This window comes from Molothrus aeneus, chromosome 1, assembly GCF_037042795.1.
Source record: "Molothrus aeneus isolate 106 chromosome 1, BPBGC_Maene_1.0, whole genome shotgun sequence".
NCBI lineage: Eukaryota > Metazoa > Chordata > Aves > Passeriformes > Icteridae > Molothrus > Molothrus aeneus.
The window spans coordinates 148,437,435-148,457,967 of NC_089646.1; the positions used below are offsets into that span (position 1 = coordinate 148,437,435).

The window sequence follows — 20,533 nt, forward strand, 5'->3', positions numbered from 1 at the left end:
TGCTCTGCTGTTGCCAGTTTACTTCCCGCAGAAGCACATTTTAAAGTAAATTCAGCTTTCCATCTCCATGTTTTCTGACATTTTTGAGAAGCTCAGCCAGGCTACCTGCTCCAGGACAGACCTGATACTGTCAGGTCATTCACTGTGTCAGGAATCCATTGAGACCCATGGCCTTGTGTAACAGCTACATCTCTGACCATATTAAAAAAAAAAAGATCAATTTAAAACACGCTTTTTTTCTAATTCAAAGAAATCACCCCAGCTCTGTTGGTGTCACCCTAGTTGTGCATACTTTAGAGGATGCTCCAGTATTTCCAGGCTCCTAATCCAATGCACAATTTGGTGACTCCCTACTCCCTGTTGGGGTGACTGTGCATTTTCACTCACCAATTCTTCAGTTTCCTGTAGAAGGGAAATTCTTTGGCTGACCACAAATCCCAGAAAAACCAAGGTTCCCATGTTGGATAACTGGTGCGTCTGGACACTGGGCATGCACAGTTTACAGCCAGCCCACAGGCCTGCAGTGGCCATGCTTAGAAACCACAAATGATTTAATGGTAATTATTGGCCTGCTTGACCTGTTTTTTAGACTTACTGGATATTAAAATGCCTTTGAACACAAGTGAACCATTTGTCAACCTCTGAAAAACTTCAGAGACCTTTTAAGTGCAGTGATCTAGGCTATAGTGTTAAGATTAACTATTTCACAGTAGAATGGTAGAATCACAGCATTATTAAAGTTGAAAAGATCCCTAAGATCAAGCCCAACCATTGACCTAACACTGCCAGGTTCATCACCAAGCCATGTCCCCAAGTGCCCCAACATCTAAATGTCTTTAGAATCCTTCCAGGGATGATGACTCCACCAGTTCCCTGGTCAGCCTGATCCAATGCTTGATCATCCTATCAGTGAAGATATTTTCCCTACTATCCAAACAAAACTTCCCCTGGCACAACTTGAGGCCATTTCCTCTGGTCTCTTATTACCTGGAGTGAGAGATTGAGCCCCCCAGCTCACTACACCCTCCTCTCAGGGAGCTGCAGAGAGCAATAAGGTCCCTCCTGAGCCTCCATCTCTCCAGGCCAAACACCCCCAGTTCCCTCAGCTGCTCTTCATAAGACTTGTACAGAGACTCCTAAAAAATGAGCCAACAGGATCTCAGTAAGGTCACCTGAACTCCTCATCTACCAGCCCAGAGGACAAAATCCACCTCACAGCATAAGTCCAGCCATTTTCTCCAGCTCACAGGAGACTCACGTAACTCCTGTGATTACAGGTCAGCTGTTCCTTTCCCTGTTTCCTTCTCAGGACTTACACTCACTATTGCCAGATGTCTGCATGTCAGGAACTCAGTTTCAAATTCAGCTCAGTCCAGTTTCACATTTTCTGGGGGACTTCTAGAGAAAATGTGGGGAGAGGAAAAAATAAGAAGCCCTGAGCCCTGTCCTATTAGCACTGCCTAGTGATGGGTCACAGTAAAACACGAGAGCAGAGTGACTAAAGTTTCATCCTTCTGCCTCATCTCTCACAAATGTCACAGCTGCTTCCAGTCCTGCCTGTGTGTGCATAACCCCAGGGATGGAGAGGAGAGTGGTGGGGCCTGCACCAGCAGCCTGCTCCACCAGCACTGCGCATGGGCAGTCTCTGCTGGTGACCGCTGTGTCTCTGCATCCTCTGTCCCAAGGCGGTGATCCCTCACAAATCTCTGCAGCTATTCATGGACTATTCACTGGCACCTTGGGGGCTTCCCAAGGAGACTGCCAAGTGCAAAGGGAGGGCGCAATGCCTGTCACACAGGCACCACAAATACACTTTTTTCCCCAGGAGGACATCGGTCAAATGCGCTCGTCCTGCAGGTCCAGCAGCCTGGACACTCCAGTTTTCTCATACTACCACGTGCTTTAGTGGGCAAATATAAATAGTCCCAGGGATATTGTAATTAGCTAGAGAGTCACTGGCATCTCTGGAATGTGAGCCCTGTGCTGCAAACCACAGGAGCTGGAGACACACTGACAGCTAAGCACAGCCACTGCAGTCTGTAATTGTAGGGGATCAGTTTTACAACCAGTGCCTTCCTTGTAAAATGCCCAAACACCCTTTAGAGAGTCACAGAAAAACACACAGGTCATAAATGTTTTGGAATTTTGGTCATTTTCACATGTAGGTTTTGGAGACAGGGAAGAGTTGGAGGCTGAGGTCAGTCTGTGGTACAACACATAATGCAGTTTCTGCTGCTGTTCACACACACAGCCCCTGTGGCTACCTAGGAGCTAAACTCAGGGCTTTCATGTTCCTCCCTTGCCCCATTAACACCGTCCAGTGTGGGATGTTTGATGCCATGTGGTGGTTGGAATTGTCCTCCCCGAGGGTTTATTTTTCTTAGCACTCTGAGAAAATCACTTCAGGCCTTTCTTTACTTCCATGGCAGAGTCCCCTGAAAGCAACAGCCAGTGTTTGTTGATGAGTATTATCTCCTCTGGTAATGTTCAGGACTAGAGCTCAGCTCACTCTTAATTCTAGGGATCATCCAGATTTCTGCAACCAAATCCTATATCCAGCAGGTCTAGTCTAAAATACAAATAATTCAACTGTGAAGTCTTAAAACTTCAAGAAGTATAATTCATTTTAAATAACATTCATGTGTAGCTTTGATGCAATATTATGGCTCCTAAAAATACACAAAGGTCACATCTTCAGGATGCAAAATATTATCATTGTGTTTTCCTGCTTGGTCAAAATCCTTTCTTTAATGCTGATGGAATGAAAATGCTTATTATTCAGCATAATAAGAGGTATTGAATACAATAAAGGTGGGGAGGGGGGTGTTACTGAGTATTTTAGGGCAGATGAGTTAAACCCTCTTTTGTCTTTATTTCTCTTTAAAAAACCTATTCAAAATATAGTGCCCACAAGAATGTTGTAAGGACTTTGTTTAAACGATTATTAAGCATTAGTTTAAAATATCAGACTTCCTGGATGATAAAATGATATTCTAAGTAAATTCCTTCCTTTCTTTCAAAATTCCCTGCTGATTTCTAATGCATTCAGCAACATATTCAGTGTTATATTCTGAATTCACATGTTATGTACTGTTAAACAGATGCTGCTTCACTTCACTGACAAAATTCTCTCAGTAGCAGAGTAAAGCTGCCTATATATTCTTGCTCATGCAACCCCATTTCACTGTAGCAGCCCTTCCTGAATGCTACAGCTGGAGATTTCTTATTTAAATGCTTTGAGACCAGAGGGTCAGAGAGTACAAACCTCTGCTCTGAAGGACTCAGGACTATCCATCACTGATTGCTTGTCTCCATCAGTGCTACTTCACCTCTTGTCCCAGTGCTTCATATCTCTGACAGCTTCAGCCTTCTTCTGATGTCTTGGATGTATGTCTTAAACAGCTGATAGTCATTTCCTATTGCTGCCTTTGTCCTTCAGCCTGAGTGGCTCCCTCCTCTCCCTCCTGCTGTTCTCCTGATTTATTAACAGAGAGCAACATTATCTCCCCTTTCCTCCTGCACACTGCAAGATTAACCAAACCCAGGATTTTAATTGCCTCTCTCTGGCTCCTGAACACACTAAGAGCTCCTCAAGGCTGAATCCATCTTTCCTGAACTAAGGGAGGAGGTCTGAGCAAACTTTTCTAGATGAGCAGTAACCAAAAGCCCTGTCCAGTCTCAGGAATTCTTCCCTTCTCTACCTTGTCCAGTAACAACCTTTGCATTTTCCCCAGCTCTACAGGACTGTGATGTACAAACAGCTGCTAAGACCCCATCAGTTCACACAGGAGGAGTTTATAGTCCTGATATTGATCCATACCTACCAAAACAGGCCTTTTAAATTGACCTTTTTAAGTTGGAAAAAAATCCCTGGGTTTTGGAGCCATTGATCCTGATCCATAGAGTGGAAGCTCCTAGGGGAGATTAGACCTAAAACTGGACCCTGAAGGACTTCATCACTGCACACACTGACTCATTATTCACTTTCCTAGAAACTTCATGATTGTCTCCCTGCCAGGCAGTTTTTGGCTCATTTTACATTTATTTATCTCTACCCTTTTCCACTTTAGCAGTGCCTTTCAATGCAGTACTCAACAAAAGCAGATAGATGAGATTTACTTAGTCCAGTTTGCCTAAAGAAAAGAAATCATCTGTCTTTTATATGAAAATACTAGTCTAGAGCTTTGGCTCTCCTCCAGATCACAATGGGGTTTTTTGATGCAGTTATTTGATTCTGCATGGAGCCACTTTCACTACCTCACTCCTATTCTCAGCCTCTGACTTAACAAAATGCTATGAATCTTCCACCTCAGCCACACCATTGTTTCCCTTTATCTCACAGAGTTCTTCCTTTTACAGCTCATTTTATGTTTTAGCTTCTATTTTTACTTCTGCTGATACAGAGTGACTCAATTCATCCACTTAAACGCAAACACAGAACTAAATGTAGCAGGTCATGATATAACTTGTATGCAGGTGTAGGGTAGGCAAGAATGGGCTGGAATTGGTGATGCCTTGTGTGAAACAATTGTCTGTGCCTTCTGCTGCTGCAGTTCACCCAATAAAAATATGAGGAAAAAAAAATTTAAAAATTATCAGAAAGATTTTGTCACTCAGTTCTGAGGTCTTGTCCCTCTCTGAGAGAGGAAAAGAATCTAAGAAGATTTTAAATATGTTTTCCCTATCCCCAAAATGAGATTTACTGCAACTTTTACTCCATGAGACTGAACTTTGTGTCCATCTATAAACAAATTTGTGCAAGATATAACTCTGAAATTCAGTGTTAGGAGCCTGTTGGGCAAGGATCAGTTCTGGTTCCTAGAAGAGCTCAAGGCACAGGTGTTAACTTGAAATCCTTGTACACATGAGAAGCTGGGTGGCAGAGTCTCGGGACTCTCACTGCTCAGAGTGACCCCAAGTTATGTTAGAAAGTCTCTTTTCCCAGCCCAGTGGTCGAAGAAGGAGTCAGAGCTCTTCAGTTCTCGTTCTCAAGGTTGTTTATTGTTCCTTATCTATAAAATTCTTTCTCTGGCCTGCCGAGGTCTGCTCAGCAGGTCAGACAGAGGCACTCTGGCCGCCTTTGGGGTGGTGTTACCTTTTATACCAAAAACTACTCGTACATTATTTACCATAACTTCCCAATACCTATCACCTATGGTAGACAGTGAGCTTCTACCCTAAACCAATCTAAAAGAGCCAACATCACAGCAGAAGATGGAGGCCAGGAAGAAGAAGGAGAAAGGCTGGACATGCCCAGATTCCTCCATCTTGCCCCTTGAACCCTCATTCTAAAAACCCCAAAAAATTTATTTTTCCACCCCATGACAAACTGATTATTATTCTACTTAGACTTTCGTGGCTTGCAGATCCTCATATAGGGTTGGTAACTTTTTCCATGGGTCATAATCAAAGTCACAGGTGTCTTGGGCTCTGTGCCAGGGTCTCTGAGCACCCTGGCAGGGGTCCTGGCAGTCCAGGACAGCCAGAGGGATGTCCTGAATTCCAGCAGCAGAGGAACAGCCTCCCCCTGAGTGCTGTCACCCACAGGCATCCCAGAGCTGAGCCTCCCTCCCAAGTGTGAGGGAGCAGAACTCAGGCTGTGCCTCAAAGCTGAGGGACAGTCCCCTTTGGGGTAGAACAAAAAAGCCTTTCAGAACAACACATCCTTTTGGAATGGGGAGCACAGCACAGTGGGCCAACTCAAATTTTCCAGTTTAGCTGGAAGAAGGTAATGTCTTTCTGTTGGAATCAGACCCAGGAGCCCAGAGTCTTCAGAAAAATGCTATGGAGTAAGTAAGGAGCACATAAGGAGTGGAACAGCACTTTGATTTATATGATCCATCTCCAGCAGCAAACAATCCTTAGCAGACCCAGACTATCTGTTCCATTTTTTTCCAAGGAAGAGGCACACATTTTCCTGATCATCAGTAACAAGATGAGAAATAGATAATTTTCCCACCATGTTGGAGCAGTCAGGAGCCTTCTACAGTCCTCTGTACTGGTGGTGAGGGACTGAAGTTGTCATCACTTTTAATTAAATGCTGTAACTAATCTGTTGTTAAGACACTGAATGCAATGGTAAACATTTACAGTAAACAGATATCCCTTAGGTAAAATAAATGACAGCTCTGAATGATCAGCCTGACCAGATGTTGCAAAAAATTAATTTCTGCTTATGGAATTCCCTGATATGGTGGGGAAAAAACAATCACTGTGATACTGACCAAACTGGAAGAGTGCCCAGAGGATCTGTGAAGTGTGCATCTTTATGGAAACTGAAAACTCAATTATACAAGGTCCTGAGACCTCTGATATGATTTTAAAATGGGCCAAATTTTAAAGAGATCCTATTTTGAGTGGAAATTTGAACTAGATGATTTCCATAGGATCCTTCCAACCTGAAGTAACATAGAGATCTAAGACAGCAAAGTGATCTTTTATGTTCTGAACATAAAAGAACATCTCAACATTCTGAATATTGACTTCTTTCCTAGGAGGGAAGATGAACTTGAAGATTATAGGAAAAAATACCTCCAAAATATTACAGAAGAGCCTAAGAGTCTATATATACATATATATATATACATATATATATATATATATATATATATATATACACACACATATGTAAAGATTACTGCATATATGCATGTACACCTCACTCTACCCAAAACTTTGGTGCCAGATCTGAACTGGGATTCCTGTCCTGTACATTGCTCAAGAAAAGATATGCTTTAGAAGTCAAGTAAAGCATAGAGTCCACTAGGTAGCACTTGAATCAAAATTCAGATGAATATGAACTGGAAATAGGAATCCACTTGTAGCTCCATTCTTCTGGAAAGAATCACATAGAAGGTGATCATCTGAGAAGGGGCACAATCCTCCTACTCATTCTGAGCAGCAGCTTCCACTGCAGATGGGTTCATTCAGACTGAGTTGCTCCAACGTTCGCCAGCCCAGAGACAAAAGGACTTTCAGGTTAATGCAAGACCCAGCAACAGACAGCATTTCAATATAGGTGTTTGGGGATAATCTGCTTGGGTCTAATGGTCACAAAAGATGTTACCACCCAACATTATCACCGGCTCAGATGTAATCAGAATGCAGCCAAAATAAACTGCCCACAGACAGCACAGTTGGAGCTGGTATTTTGTGCAGGCAGTGAAAATCCCCCAATGAAAAAATTCTGAATGAGTAGCAAAGCTTTCAAACACTGAGCATTTCTACCCATAATCAAGCTGCAGAAGAACCTTCAGCCTCCCACTGCAGTGACTTATGTCCTTAGGTCAGTCACAATTATTCCCAATGCAACCTTGATGGGCATCTTTTCTCTGCCAGCAGCTCAAGCAGTCTTGGGAGGCTAGAAAAGAGGCACAGCCCATACAAATATCTAACATTAAGTCCTTCAGCTGGCTGAAAATATATATCAGAGCTCACAGAAAAGCAGAGCTATCACCAGACTCCACTTCCCCTTGATCTCTCACCAGTGCTTCAGAAAATCTTTTATTTATATAAATGCACACATAAACCTTTCTCCACTGGTAACTACCACTGTGCTTGAATTTCCACAACAATCACAGATCAAATAAATGGACATTAAAACTCACTAAATGTGCAGTGGTGAGAAAAAAGTGATCTCCCAGACTTATTGCACTCCACTGAGCTCCACTGGCTTTTTAATTTGATGCCATATCAAAAGAAAGTTTGTGATAAATTTGGTGTTGGCTGTCAACAGATAACTCATTTGGAGCCTCACAGTTTCTAATATACTTTTCACCACTGAACACGTGTTGGAATGAGAAAATTTCATCTAGGAAAGGTGTAATGAATCAGAGCATCACACAAGAAATGTACAGTTATGCTATTTCAGTTCCCAGAGGGACAGCAGAACGTGTTTCTGTTTACCTGGGATCTCATCAGTGCCCCCATTGGTGTGTTTGAATCGGTCTCCTTCCACGTGGACATTTGGACACAGGACATCTGAAAAGCAAAAGAACCAGGACAAAATTATCCCAAGGAAACACATCATTGTGGAAGCTGCAGAACTAACAAAGGCTGATCTGATCTTCTGGATTTTTTTCAGAACTTGCACGTGGCACCTCAGCAATAATCCCATCTCATCTGCACATCCTAAATACCCTTGTAGCCTAATTTCATGATGGACAAGAAACCCAGCACACTATGTCTGGTTTTCAGCCACTTTTTTCTGCCTGATCAGATAGGAAGACAGAATAGATGAACTGAACCTTTCCATCAGCTGGGACAACACTCTGGGTTTGTGTCTTTCTGTCTGTAAATCTGTATGAAAATCACTAAAAATCTTAAGAAAATACAGAATGTGCTTCCACTCCCAGCTTGGCTGGAAGGGAAGTTCTGAAAGGCCAGCTGACATTGGGGTGCTGCCCAAACTTTTCAGAAAGAACAGCTCCTACTCTGGAAAACCTCCCTTATTTTTTTCAAGCAGAAATTGGAGTTAAATGACTAAAACTTTGCAGAGTATTCACCCCTACACACAGGTTTTAAAAAGTCAGGAAAATACCCAGCCTTTGTCAGCCATTTCTCATGCTCCCAAATAGTGTCAACACAATTGCAGATAAATGCTTCTACACAGAGAACTGTCTATGTATCCACCCCTTTTCTGCCAAATCTTTGAAATAACTTTTATTTATGCTTTCTTTTCCCAGATCAATAGGTTATTGCACACCTGTAAACAATGGGGGCAGGTAGCTCAAGGGATCATTTTAATGAGAAGAACTGGTGGAGATATCAGGTCTGTACATGTTCAATGTTATAATTATAACAAGAACAAAACAGCAACAATAGTAACAACAACAATAACAATAATTAATTTATGTCATTTTATGTATAACACTGGACTTATTAGAGGCTCATAGAGATGATGTGAGGCCTGGAGCACCTCTCCTGTGAAAACAGGTGGAGAGAGCTTAGGTTTTTCAGCCTGGAGAAGGGAAAGTTCCAGGAAGATTTTAGGAAGGATAGGACCTTCCACTAATTAAAAGGGGCTTTCAAAAAGTGTGGAAGGGACCTTTCACATGGGCAGATAGTGATAGGGACAATCTTTTATTACCTCTTAAAGAACTGTAGCCTCACTTTTGCCTGTATTTTACAAACGTCCTGTGCTCCTTTTGACTCCTCCCCTCGTGCCTGTATCTAAGGAATGAGCACAAACAACTGGCAAGGGAAAGAGGTTTATTGCAATGCTCACTTTCCAGCCACAGAATAATTCACAGAGGCTCAAACTAGGTTGGTACTTTCCCATCCCAGTTATCAACACAGCTCTGTATGTCCAAAGGAGCAGAGTGCTGGACTGACAGCACATCCATCAGTCCCAAGGAGCCACCAGGTCTCCTTGCCACACCCAGGGCTGCATTGTTGGGAAGGCAAGACAAAGCTGCCCTCCTTCTGTTGGAGCCTTTCAATGAAACCCCAGACACAGGTGAACATTTTAGTGTCAGAGAGCATTTATGCCCATTTTTTCTGCTACTGCCAGGCAAAACTCTGAGCAAACACTTGTGATGCCCAGAGGATTTGCAGTAATGAGCACCCACTGAAAACGGCAGAGACAGTAAAAAATCTGCACTGCAGCTAAGGCTCTGCTAATTTGTAAATCTTTACAGATTGACAGAAGAGAAAGTATAGCTGACTGATCTGAGCTTACAGTCTCTGCTCCTTGTTGCATCCTCTGCTTGCAGTTGCCTTTAAATATGTATTGTTTAAAACTTCTTTCTTGTCTGCTGCCTTATATAATATTCTGTAAATCATTTGCTTTATCCAAAATTTTTATCAGCAACGATTTTGCATTTATATGCAGGGGGTTCATGGAAATTTTTAATAGGACCAGAAGTGCTAAATATTCATTTACAGTTGCACCAGGAATGATGACTTTCCACTGACACCTGCTACATGAGATCAGTCAGCTTTTAATCCATTGTAGAGTGCTACTTTTTAATGCAAATGCAATTCAATACATAGTAACCATGCCTAAGAAAAAATGTACTTTATTAAAGAACAAATGTATTTTATCAAGGTAGTTACCATATCAACCAAACTGTAACTCTGCAGAAGAAAATTAGTTTTGTTAGTAATGACCTCTTTCTCATAAAATTATAATTCTTGAATAGGGATACATAATTATTCCTTCCCTGTAATACTTTATTCACTGGCTTCAATATCAAACATTCCTTTTTTGTGAGTGAGATCAGGAAAATTGCTCTATACATATGGACCATTTTTCAATTTCTAATAGCCTTACATTATCAACATTTCAAAGGCCCATAATTGGAGCGACTAGGAAGTTCAGTGTATGTAAATTTGCAGATGACACCAAACTGAGTGGTGCTGTGGACACACCTGAAGGATGGGACCATCCAGAGGGACCTGGACAAGCTCCAGAAGTGGCTCATGGAAATCTCATCAGGTTTAACAAGACCAGGTGCTGGTGCTGTGTTGTATTTGCAGGGACCCTTGTGGCAGGCAGGAATGATCAATCTGACTCCATGTTCTCAGAAGGCTAATTTATTACTTTATGATACTATATTATATTAAAGAATGCTAAACAAAACTATACTAAACAATACAGAAAGGATACTTCCTCAATGCTAAAAAGCTAATAATGAAAACTTGTGACTCTCTCCAGAGTCCCAACACAGCCTGGCCCTGATTGGCCAAAGAGTGAAAACTCCTCACACCAGCATCCAATGAAACAATCACCTGTGGGTAAACAATCTCCAAACACATTCCACATAAGCAAAACAGAGGAGAAGCAAATGAGATAAGAATTGTTTTCCTTTTTCTCTGAGGCTTCTCAGCTTCCCAGGAGACAAATCCTGGGCAAAGGGATTTTTTCAGAGAATGTGAATGCCACAGTGCTGCACTTGGGCTGGGGCAATCCCTGGTATCCATCCAGGCTGGGGAGGGGAGGGACTGAGAGCAGCCCTGCCCAGGGGGACCTGGGGGTGCAGGTGGGTGAGAGGCTGGGCAGGAGCTGCCCATGGGCACTGGCAGCCCAGGAACCCCCTGTGTCCTTGGTTTGTAAGGGCTTCTTGTTGAAGGAAGCATTTCTGAGTAATTTAACTGCAGATCCCCCCTTTTCTGTAAACAAATATGAGATGTGTTTGATGAGGAGGGACTTAAGCCTTAGAACCTTCCCTATGAAAAAAAAATCCCAAAGCTCTCAAATATTTTAAAAGCAAGAGACAATATGTCCTACAGAGCACATGTTCTGCAAAGAGACATGTCAGAAGAATGTGTTGGCTCAGGAACATTCACTAGCACTAAAATAACATTAAATAACCTAGTGCAATTAAAATGTAACAGTCAGGCTGCAAGTTTGGAAAAGTGATCTGATTGTTTGAGTTTCTTTGCCTCCAAGCCATTTCAAAAGAAATTCAAGGAAATTGGATAGAAAACAAAGGGGAAAAGAAAAGGGAAGGAAGGAAGTGGCACAAGGAAGGAAGTGGCGGAAGTGGCGGAAGGAAGTGGCGGAAGGAAGTGGCGGAAGTGGCGGAAGTGGCGGAAGTGGCGGAAGGAAGGAAGGAAGGAAGGAAGGAAGGAAGGAAGGAAGGAAGGAAGGAAGGAAGGAAGGAAGGAAGGAAGGAAGGAAGGAAGGAAGGAAGGAAGGAAGGAAGGAACACAAATCCCCATTGCCAGCTTTCCATCCTTGTGTCCATAGGACTCTGCTGAAACAGTTTCTTACTTTTCATTTTAATTCTTTCAAGGATAAGCAAGCCCTCAGCTGCCAAGGGCTCCTCTGGGGACTGGTGTATAATGAATGCTGAACATGTGTAGCTGTCAAGTTCCACAAGAATAAAGTAGAGAGGTGAGAATGGAAACACAAGAAGGTTAAAGCAAACATTATTTATTATCTTTTTTTTTTTTTTTCCTTTCCAGACTGAGAATTTCAGGATTCCAGAATCTCGGCAGCACTCAGTGCATCGGCAGAGATTCAGACACTGAATCTCCATCATTATTCCATTCCCACAAGAGAAATTCTCTAGTTTCTCTCAAAAGGTGTGATACTCCCAATCCAAATATTTGAATTGTCTCATCCCCTGATGCTGAAGTTTAGCCCCTTGTAATCCTGCCCATGAATAAGGCAATGCAGGGCAAATGCAGGCTTCCCTAAAAGTTGTCTCCCAAAACTTTACAGGCAGAAAAACTTTACAGGCAGAAAAACTTTACAGGCAGACAGCCTGGTAAGAAAGAGGAATTTGGGTTGAGTGGGTGGGTTTCATATTCTTATGTAGATAGTATTGCAGTTTTTTTCTACGTTGAAATAATTTTCCCATTGAAGATTGCACTTGAAGGGAAAGGGGCCTGGTGAGAAAATTTTTTCCTAAAGTCAAGAATATTTCATGAAAGTAGCTTCTCAGAGGAGCTTTCCCAGAGCCCATTAGCTCTGTTCTTTAATTACTCAGGCAGTTCTCTGTGCAGCAGCTCCTCCAGCACATTTAATTCCCTGCAGTCAGTTGATGACTCCTATATATAGTACTACCTCTATTTGTTCTTTTCTTTTCTTTTACAGAACATCACACATAGACCATTTTATAGCTTCCAAATTTAAGAGTTTTTTTCCCCTCACTCTTTTAAAAATGCGTCTTTTGAAAGAATGCCTCCACTCTCTGCCCATATTACTGAATATTTTTTGGCAAATGTTTGTTGTCAGATATTCTTTCCCTGCAAATAATGCAATCCATAAAGTGCTACCCACCATAGAAACAAATTTATAAGGAAAAACGTGGCATTTTTTTCAGCTACAGAGCCAGGCAGCCCTGACAGTGCAATGATACTGCAATAGTGTCTGTACTAACATTATAATTTGCAGCAAGGTGTAGGTACAACAGAGCATCACAGCAATTATATGATTACACCTTGCAGTTTAATGCCTTGTGCAACTCTCTTTCCTTTCTGAAATCACACTGAATCTTCACACCATGGGGTTTGAAGTCCATCAGTGCCAGGAAAATCACTTGTTTGGGGCTGCTGAAGCCAAGGTTGATTCTGTCTTTTTTCCTTCAGTGCCTACATTGATGCTGGATGAGGTTTCCATATTTGCTCTCACACAAAGGCTCTCTGTCACTACAGTGATAGAGCATCCTGGAATGCTTTGGGCTGGAAGGGACTTTAAATCCTCTGTCTCCAACCCCTCTGCCATGGGCAAGGACACCTTTCACTAGACCAAGTTTCATAGGGCCCCATCCAACCTGGCCTTGAACATTTCCAGGGATCCAGCATCCAGAGCTTTTCTACCTAACATGTTCCAGTACCTCCCCACCCTCACAGTGAAGAATTTCTTCATGATATCTAATATAAACCTGCCCTCTTCCAATTTAAAGCCATTACCTTTTTTTCTATCACTACAAACCCCACCCAAAAATCCCTCTCCAGCTCTCTTGAAGAGCTCATGAATGCTGATGGTGAAGTGAAAAGGGAATAGTAAACCCTCCCCACAGCACAGCTTTCAGGTGGAGAAAACACAGCCACAGCCCACCCTACTCCACATAAATCTGTCACAGTTTTCCACTAAAACATTGTTCTGAAAATGCACCAATGCCCAGCTGAACTGCTCCCCAGGCTCCCCTGTCTGCTGAGAAAAGTGACTTCAGTGGGACTCTGGGGAACTGTGTCCACAGGGCTCCTTCCCCGTTTCCAGCACAGTAGCCAGAAAAAGTGAATTTCTGTGTGACCATCCATTCAGTGCTGGCACTGCTCAGCAGATGGTGTGTTCCATACAGAGGTAGAAAAATCACTGCAGGGTATTATGCCCCAGAGAGCTCCCATGCAACACTCATTTAAGGTCCTAGGCAAGAGGACAGTCTTCTTTGATAAGCTCTTTCTATAGAATGGAGAAGCAGAGCTCTTTCAAAGAGCAATTCAGAGCAGAAACCCAATTTAGGTGCCCTGATGTAGCCCTGAAAAAGCCACTTTCTTCCCATTGTTTCTAGGGGAAATCTAGGAACACACAGTTCCCAAATTAGACATCTGTCAAAGGCACCAGAGTTACATCCATCCAATTAAAACAAGCATGGTTGGGTGCATTCCTGGGCACTGAGGCCAAGGCATGTTCAAGCCCATATCTCTGCTAGCAAATGGTCTTAGCCTCCAAAACAAGAGGGCTGCTGACCAGGAACACTCCCTGGCATGTTGGAAATACCCATCTGGAGCCCAGAAATGTTCCAGTGGAGTGTCAGCTTGCCTGGGGAGAAATGTGCCAGACCCCAGGGCAGAGGATTGCATTCCACTGCCCTGGAATGCTTCTGGCCACATTTACTGTTACTAGTTCAAATATAGCCCATAAATATCATCCTTTGCTAAGAGTTCTCTGATACAGATCAAAAGCAATGATGCTGAATTGATTTTATGGTCACAGGCCACCAATCCTGAAATGCATTCAGTGCAAATGGGAAAGTGGGGAGGGGACTGCATGCACAGCAAAGCAATACTGGATCCTGTTTAAATAGGGACAGCAATGCAAGGAGTTCTGGCATTTGCAAAGTATTTGAAGTCCTTTTGAAGGTGAAAAAGTAAATTAAAAAAAAAAGGTTAAATTCCTCTCCTAAAGTTTTCTTCCTGTCCTGTCTCACTTACACTGGAGCTTCATATCAGAGAGATGTGAAAAATACTGTTTTCCCCACAATGTGGCAGGCTGCACTGTGCATTTATACCATCTTCTCACCCTGGATCCAAGCATCTCTCTCTCCTCCTTGTGTTACTATCAAGCCTTTTTTTTTTCCTTTCTCTCTCTCCTATGCTCTGGATCTTGATTCCAAAAGAGAAAATGCTACTGGAGGTGCTCCCACCCCACCAGCACACAAGAAGTGACAACTGCACACCTCCACCAGCACGGGGAATCCTTTACAGCCCATCAGCCCCATCTCTAGGCTGAGCCCATAATTCAACCATAAAGTCAGCTTCAGATCCTCTTTAAAATCTTCTAGAGAAGTTCCTGAATCTTGGTGAGGACTCATCTTTCCAAAGGATACCTGCACCGCAGGATGCTCAGAGAACCTCTCCCTCTCCAATGCACGCACACAAATGCTAGAAACTCCTGGTATGACTGGCAGCAGAAGTATATTGTCAAGAGGACTGCTGCAATTAGCACCATTTAAGTGAGCAGCATACAGAATTAATTTGCACATGCTCCCACAGGGAATAAGTGGCACTCTGGGAGCTATGAAAATAGCATCAGGCCTTGGCACTTCCAAGCTAATTTGCTTGTGTCTGCCCCTAAACAAACACAGAGACTGTGTGCCAAGGAGCTTGTCAGCAAACAGCACAAGGTTTTGAGGAAAGCAATTAGCAGCTGCTCTCCATCCAGGCCAGGAGCTGATTGCTGCTCTGGGACACGAGTCCACCTCCTTCTCTCATTCTGGGAAAGAGGTGAAGCTTCACCATGCTGAGTGTCCTTGATTGGAGTGAGCCACAGGGCTTCTCCTGAGTAGCCAACCATTGCCTTGGCAGATGAATTGCCATGAGCATGTCTTCATGCTAATGACCCATCAAATATTTAACAGGATGACAGTTAAATTTTGGTGGAGCTGAAGTGGAGCACACCCTCCAGGAGCCAGCAGCCACAGCAGCAAGCCCTGCCCCAGTGGCTGCTCTGTTGGCACAGATGGAACGTGTCACTCCTGATGCAGCTGCTGGGCTCTTTGGCACAATTTTAGGTGTTTGCTGCCTGTACCTCAGAGGCTGGAGAGAACAAGGTGCTGCAAGGCTAAAAGGGTTTCCCGCTTGGCCTTGTGTACCAGATGAAGACCAAAGATCAGAGGTACTGCTCACCTGGATGAGACAAAGCCACCCCACCTGCCAAAGTGATGATCCCAAGAGTGCAGAAAGAAGAGATCAGCACAAAGGGCCTCTCTAGGGGTGCAGGTGGGAATGAGCAGTCTGTGGATGGACCAGAAAGCACTCCAGGTAGATTGTCTCACCTGCCTACCATCTCACAGCCAAGCATAAAAAAATCCATCATTCTCGCTCCCCTTCTCACTCATTAAGGTTTAGAAAATAAAAGTTTTTATATTCTTGGATTTTGCACCATTGGACATGGATCAATTCCAATACCCACCTGTGTAATGAACAATAAGATTTCTGTGGTGTGTAAGAAGACCCAAGGTAAAACATCTGTGCTTTACACTCCTTTAAAAACTTTAAAAGATCAGTACCACACATGCAAATACTGGTTGTAGAAACAGGAGAAGCCTTTCACAAACTCAAGCAGGTCTCTCTTATGTTTTTCTCCTGTGCTGAGCAATATGGAAGCAAAATTCTGCCAGCAGCAAATTTCACAGCAGGGAGCTGGTAGCAGCAATAGCAAAAAATGCAAAATCTCTTACAGCAATGACTGATTTCAGGATGGACTCAAACATTGTAAAATGCTATCAACATATTAGATGTGGGGGTTTTTATTTGGTTTTTAAATAGCAATTCTGTGTTAGTCCTGTAATTGAAACGACTGGGATGATTAAAAATAAACTCAGTGTGAAGCTCTGGTAGGTTGGTTCTCACTGAATAGGAACAATACAGAATTTCTGCTATAAAACCCCATCAATCTCACTTGCACTGGGCATTCACCAAAGGCACATTCCCCAGATGAGCCCAATGGAGCAGTGCAGCTACAGATCTGCTGAAGCCATCAGTTCCCACTGCTGGCTGGAGGGACAAGACAGTCTGTCCATTATCCTCCCATGTGCCACAACACGGAGACAAGAGCGTGGACTCTCCTCATCTGAGCACTGCCAGAAAGCTGAGATGCCAAGTCACAGTTTATAATTGATTTAAAAAAAAAAAAAAAGCAAATCCTGGGCAGACCACAAATGTTATTTTATTTGTTAAATTTCTGTAAAAGCAATTACTTGTCCAGAATAATAATGAGAAATCCAGGTAAGGCATTCTGTTCCCTCACAGGAGTTCCAAAAGTGAATTAATTAGAAGCAACTTGTTTCAAAGCTCATGGCTTTTCAGCTGATCAATAAATATACACTAGCTGTTCTCAAATAACTTCCAAGAGAGAAATATAGCTCAAGGATGAGTTTAAGAGGGCTCTGACTGCCATTACTCTTCTGGTGTAATTACACAACTGCAAATTGAACAGTATCTTCTTCCATGTGGGTATTTCTGGGGACTACTCTAACTGTGGCTTTGGGACTCTGACCAGCAGCAGTATAAATATATCATAAGAGGAAAGCAAAGAAATTTCTGTATAAATAGAAGACATGACTCTGGCTAAGAGTTTGATTTTGTTTTGTAAAGAATTGTAGCATTGCCTTTGCAAAATGGAGAGGGTTCAAGAAAAGTAAGTGACTTTAGTTTCCTCTTAGAAGAAACCAGTTAAAATCTGGCCTGAAGGATTATATGGATGCACCTCAGCAAACTCAGAATTTTTTCTGGTTGCTGTCCACATCTTGCTGAATTTGGCCTTTCCTGGGCCAGGGCATGAAACTGGCCACACAGAGGCATAAGGTAGTGGCAGGCATGCCAAGATCAACCAGAGAAAGCAGTGGGACACCTCTGTGGTGGTACAGATCTTCAGATGAGATCCTTTAAGAGGAAGACATCCATCTGATAATCTTCATGGGGTTAAAACTTGGGGTCACCAATGGAAACAGGCTGAGGATGATTGATCATGTGGGAAAAAGGACTTGTCCAAGCTCAGATGCCACCTCAAGCTGCTGGGTCTCAGAGCTCCCTTCCTGCCTTCCAGGATGCTACAGAGTCCAGCAGGAAAAAGAAATTACTCAAAATGAGTGAAGGATGGCAGGAGCAGGCCCAGTGTTCACTTCTTTAATTCCAAAGGGTTTAAACAGACCATTGGTATCTGCAAAGGTCTTAACAGATTCAGAGACCTTTAGGAGCCTATCTGGGCTTTTCAGCTTTAAGACACACCTGAAAATAGCCAGGTTGAAAGCACTGGGTTCACTTCTGACTTAAATTTTGAAAGATAACTTCAGTTCTGTGTTGATTTTATCCAAACAGCTTGATTCACCTGCCAGTTCCAAACATTCCACCAGGCCCAAACTTTCTAAGGAGGTTTGCATAAGATCTGGGTGCTTCCTTCCCATGGGCACTTCATCAATCTCTCCTCAGAAGCCTAAGAGCAGCCAAAAGAAAAGCAACTTAACCAGAAGTGGTTTTGAGGGCATCTGCCCCCTCCACACTCTGCTAAACAAAGGATGTGATGAGTGGAGCCTGGAAAATAAGGATTTGTGAGCAATAAATAAAAGCAGGCACAACCCGGGCTGTGTTACTCAAGCCAGGTGCGCATAGTTCAAAGGCTGATTTCCCCTTTCTTTCCCCCAACAGAGTTTTCCCTGCTCAAAAATATCAACCACTCATTTTTAAGGAAGTCTAAGAGGATATTTTAGACAAGACAGTTGTGCAAGAATGGAAAAGGGAAAGAACCAACCCAAGCACAAAAAAGAAAGGAGTTGAGAGGGAGAAAGCACATGGGTATCAATCAGCCTGCCACCTCTGAGTACTAATATCTTCAATCCCCACTAAAATCTTATCTGTGCCAGGAAAAAACCCATTTATCAAGCCCTCTGCATTAATACAGGGCTGCCACACTGTGTAATACACCTGTGCTGTTATTATTCACGTACCTGGAATCAAATTGTGCTGATGTTGTGCCAGTCTGCCAGCAGCACAGCCCAAGCCTCACCACAGGCATGGCAGGATGAGTTAATGCTGTAAAACTTTCAGCTGCACAGCCACAAAAGGTACATCCCAGTGTGAGAGAATCTGTGTTTCCAGAGGACCTGCAAAGTCAGCCCAGTGGTACCTGTCCCCATTGTCCCTCTCCAGGGAGCTGAGCACACTGACTCTCCAAAGGGGAACATGGTTTGCATTGATTTTTTAAAACATATTAAGTAATTGATATTTTGAACCAAAACCAGAAGTTCTCCACTTAAAAAAAAAAAAAAAAAAAAAAAAAAAAACCCAAGTTTAAAAGCATTTTAATAGCTTCAGGGATTTTTTTCCCAATCCTTCTCCCATGATCAAAAACTCATCTAAATTGGTTTTGCCCAGAAGTTTTGATCTTGATGAATTAGTGTTTTCCCTATGACAGGCATTTAATTAAGAGATCCCAAATCAATTCTGAGAGGTTTCTTTTCCTAAGAAACACAGTGTCTGCTGGCCCATGCACCTAGGGGTACATGGTGTGGGAGGGGGATAATTTTACCTGCTGTCAGCTAGGAATGAGAGATTTGGAATTGACATTTCAATCTGAAATGAAATGAAATGTTGCAGGCAGAAGTACAATGTATTAGCTCAAGAGCTCCTGATGAGTCCTGAAGGACAACATTCAGCATGGTGTGGATAATGTTTTCCTAATATCCAACCTTTTTTCTTAGGTAATCCTCCCCCTTTCTGCATTGGCAAAAATGCAGATTATAACCTCTATAGCTGAGGCCTCAAAAAGTAATTCTTGGAGCTCTTTATCAGTTATTTCCCAGACTTTATAAGTGAGTGTGTTGGGCACAAAGCAAAATAAAAGCAGGGCCAGAGCTTGGCTGGGACATCCATGTGTCTCTGCACACAAAGAGAGACCAGCCAGGAGGGCTCACAAACACCCAGTAAAGGACAGGACAACCAGCTTTGGTTTTTTTATCAGGGACAACTGGAGAAAATCAACCCTGCAGGGTCATTTCCAGGTGCCCATAAGATCCAGAGGCAACGGAGAAGGTCTGGGTGCATGCCACAGAGGAGTTAGACATCTGTGCAACTGCTGAGCAATCAGAGCTGTTATTTCACCTGGATCACAGATTCTGTCCCTCAAGAAAGATGGAAAAATGACATTTCAGCTTTACTTCCTGAGGAAGTTGCCTATGCAGCAAGGTGTGACTTGCAGTTATTTGTTATCCATGCAGAGTGAGAACTGGTAGAGGAGCTAATGTTATCATAGGAACTGGGATCCTAAGGAAGCTCCCAGCTGCCTTTTGCAGGTGGGATTCCTCCCCTCTTAAAAAGAAACTTGAGCCTCAAGTGAACATGGTGAAGGCTTGTGCAAGTTTACCTGACCTGGCTCGCTGAGGTACTGACTGTGGGAGTGGATATTATAGGTGCTGACCTGAAGAAGAAATTGTTTCTAGGTGAGGATCATGGGAGAAAGAGTTTGTGTTTGCAGAACTGTGTCAGGGCAGATGCTGGGCTGGGACTTTCTGTGTGAAGTAAGGAACAGTGAAGTCTGCTGCAAGAAAATGGCTAGACACATTAAAGCTTTTCATTAGCACTTTCTGATAAGATTATAAATATTCTGTATAATTACCATTAGCTAGAGTGTCCAAAAGCCTGAAGTGGCAAGACTGCAAGTTCATTATAAAAATTATGCAGAACACACATGAGAGGGGAAAGCAGAAGATGGAAAAACAGAGCTGAGTAAGTTAATCCATTTCTTAAAAGAACCTTTTAATAACTCTAAAAAACGCTGCACAAGCCCCAGTGTGGACCAGTTGGCCCCTTGCCACCTTCCTCTCCAGGGCAGTGGAAATGGGATCCATCAGCTCAGCAAATC

The 20,533-nt window shown here is 42.9% G+C and overlaps 1 protein-coding gene across 1 annotated transcript in view; it reads right to left on the minus strand.

Annotated features, from left to right (window-relative positions):
• The window catches only part of COL22A1 (collagen type XXII alpha 1 chain), a 207,546-nt gene that overhangs the window by 162,311 nt on the left and 24,702 nt on the right, over positions 1-20,533 (minus strand). Inside the window, exon 3 of the mRNA XM_066566730.1 lies at positions 7,906-7,980. Within this exon, the coding sequence (XP_066422827.1) occupies positions 7,906-7,980 (75 nt within the window). The remainder of the gene's footprint in view (positions 1-7,905; positions 7,981-20,533) is intronic.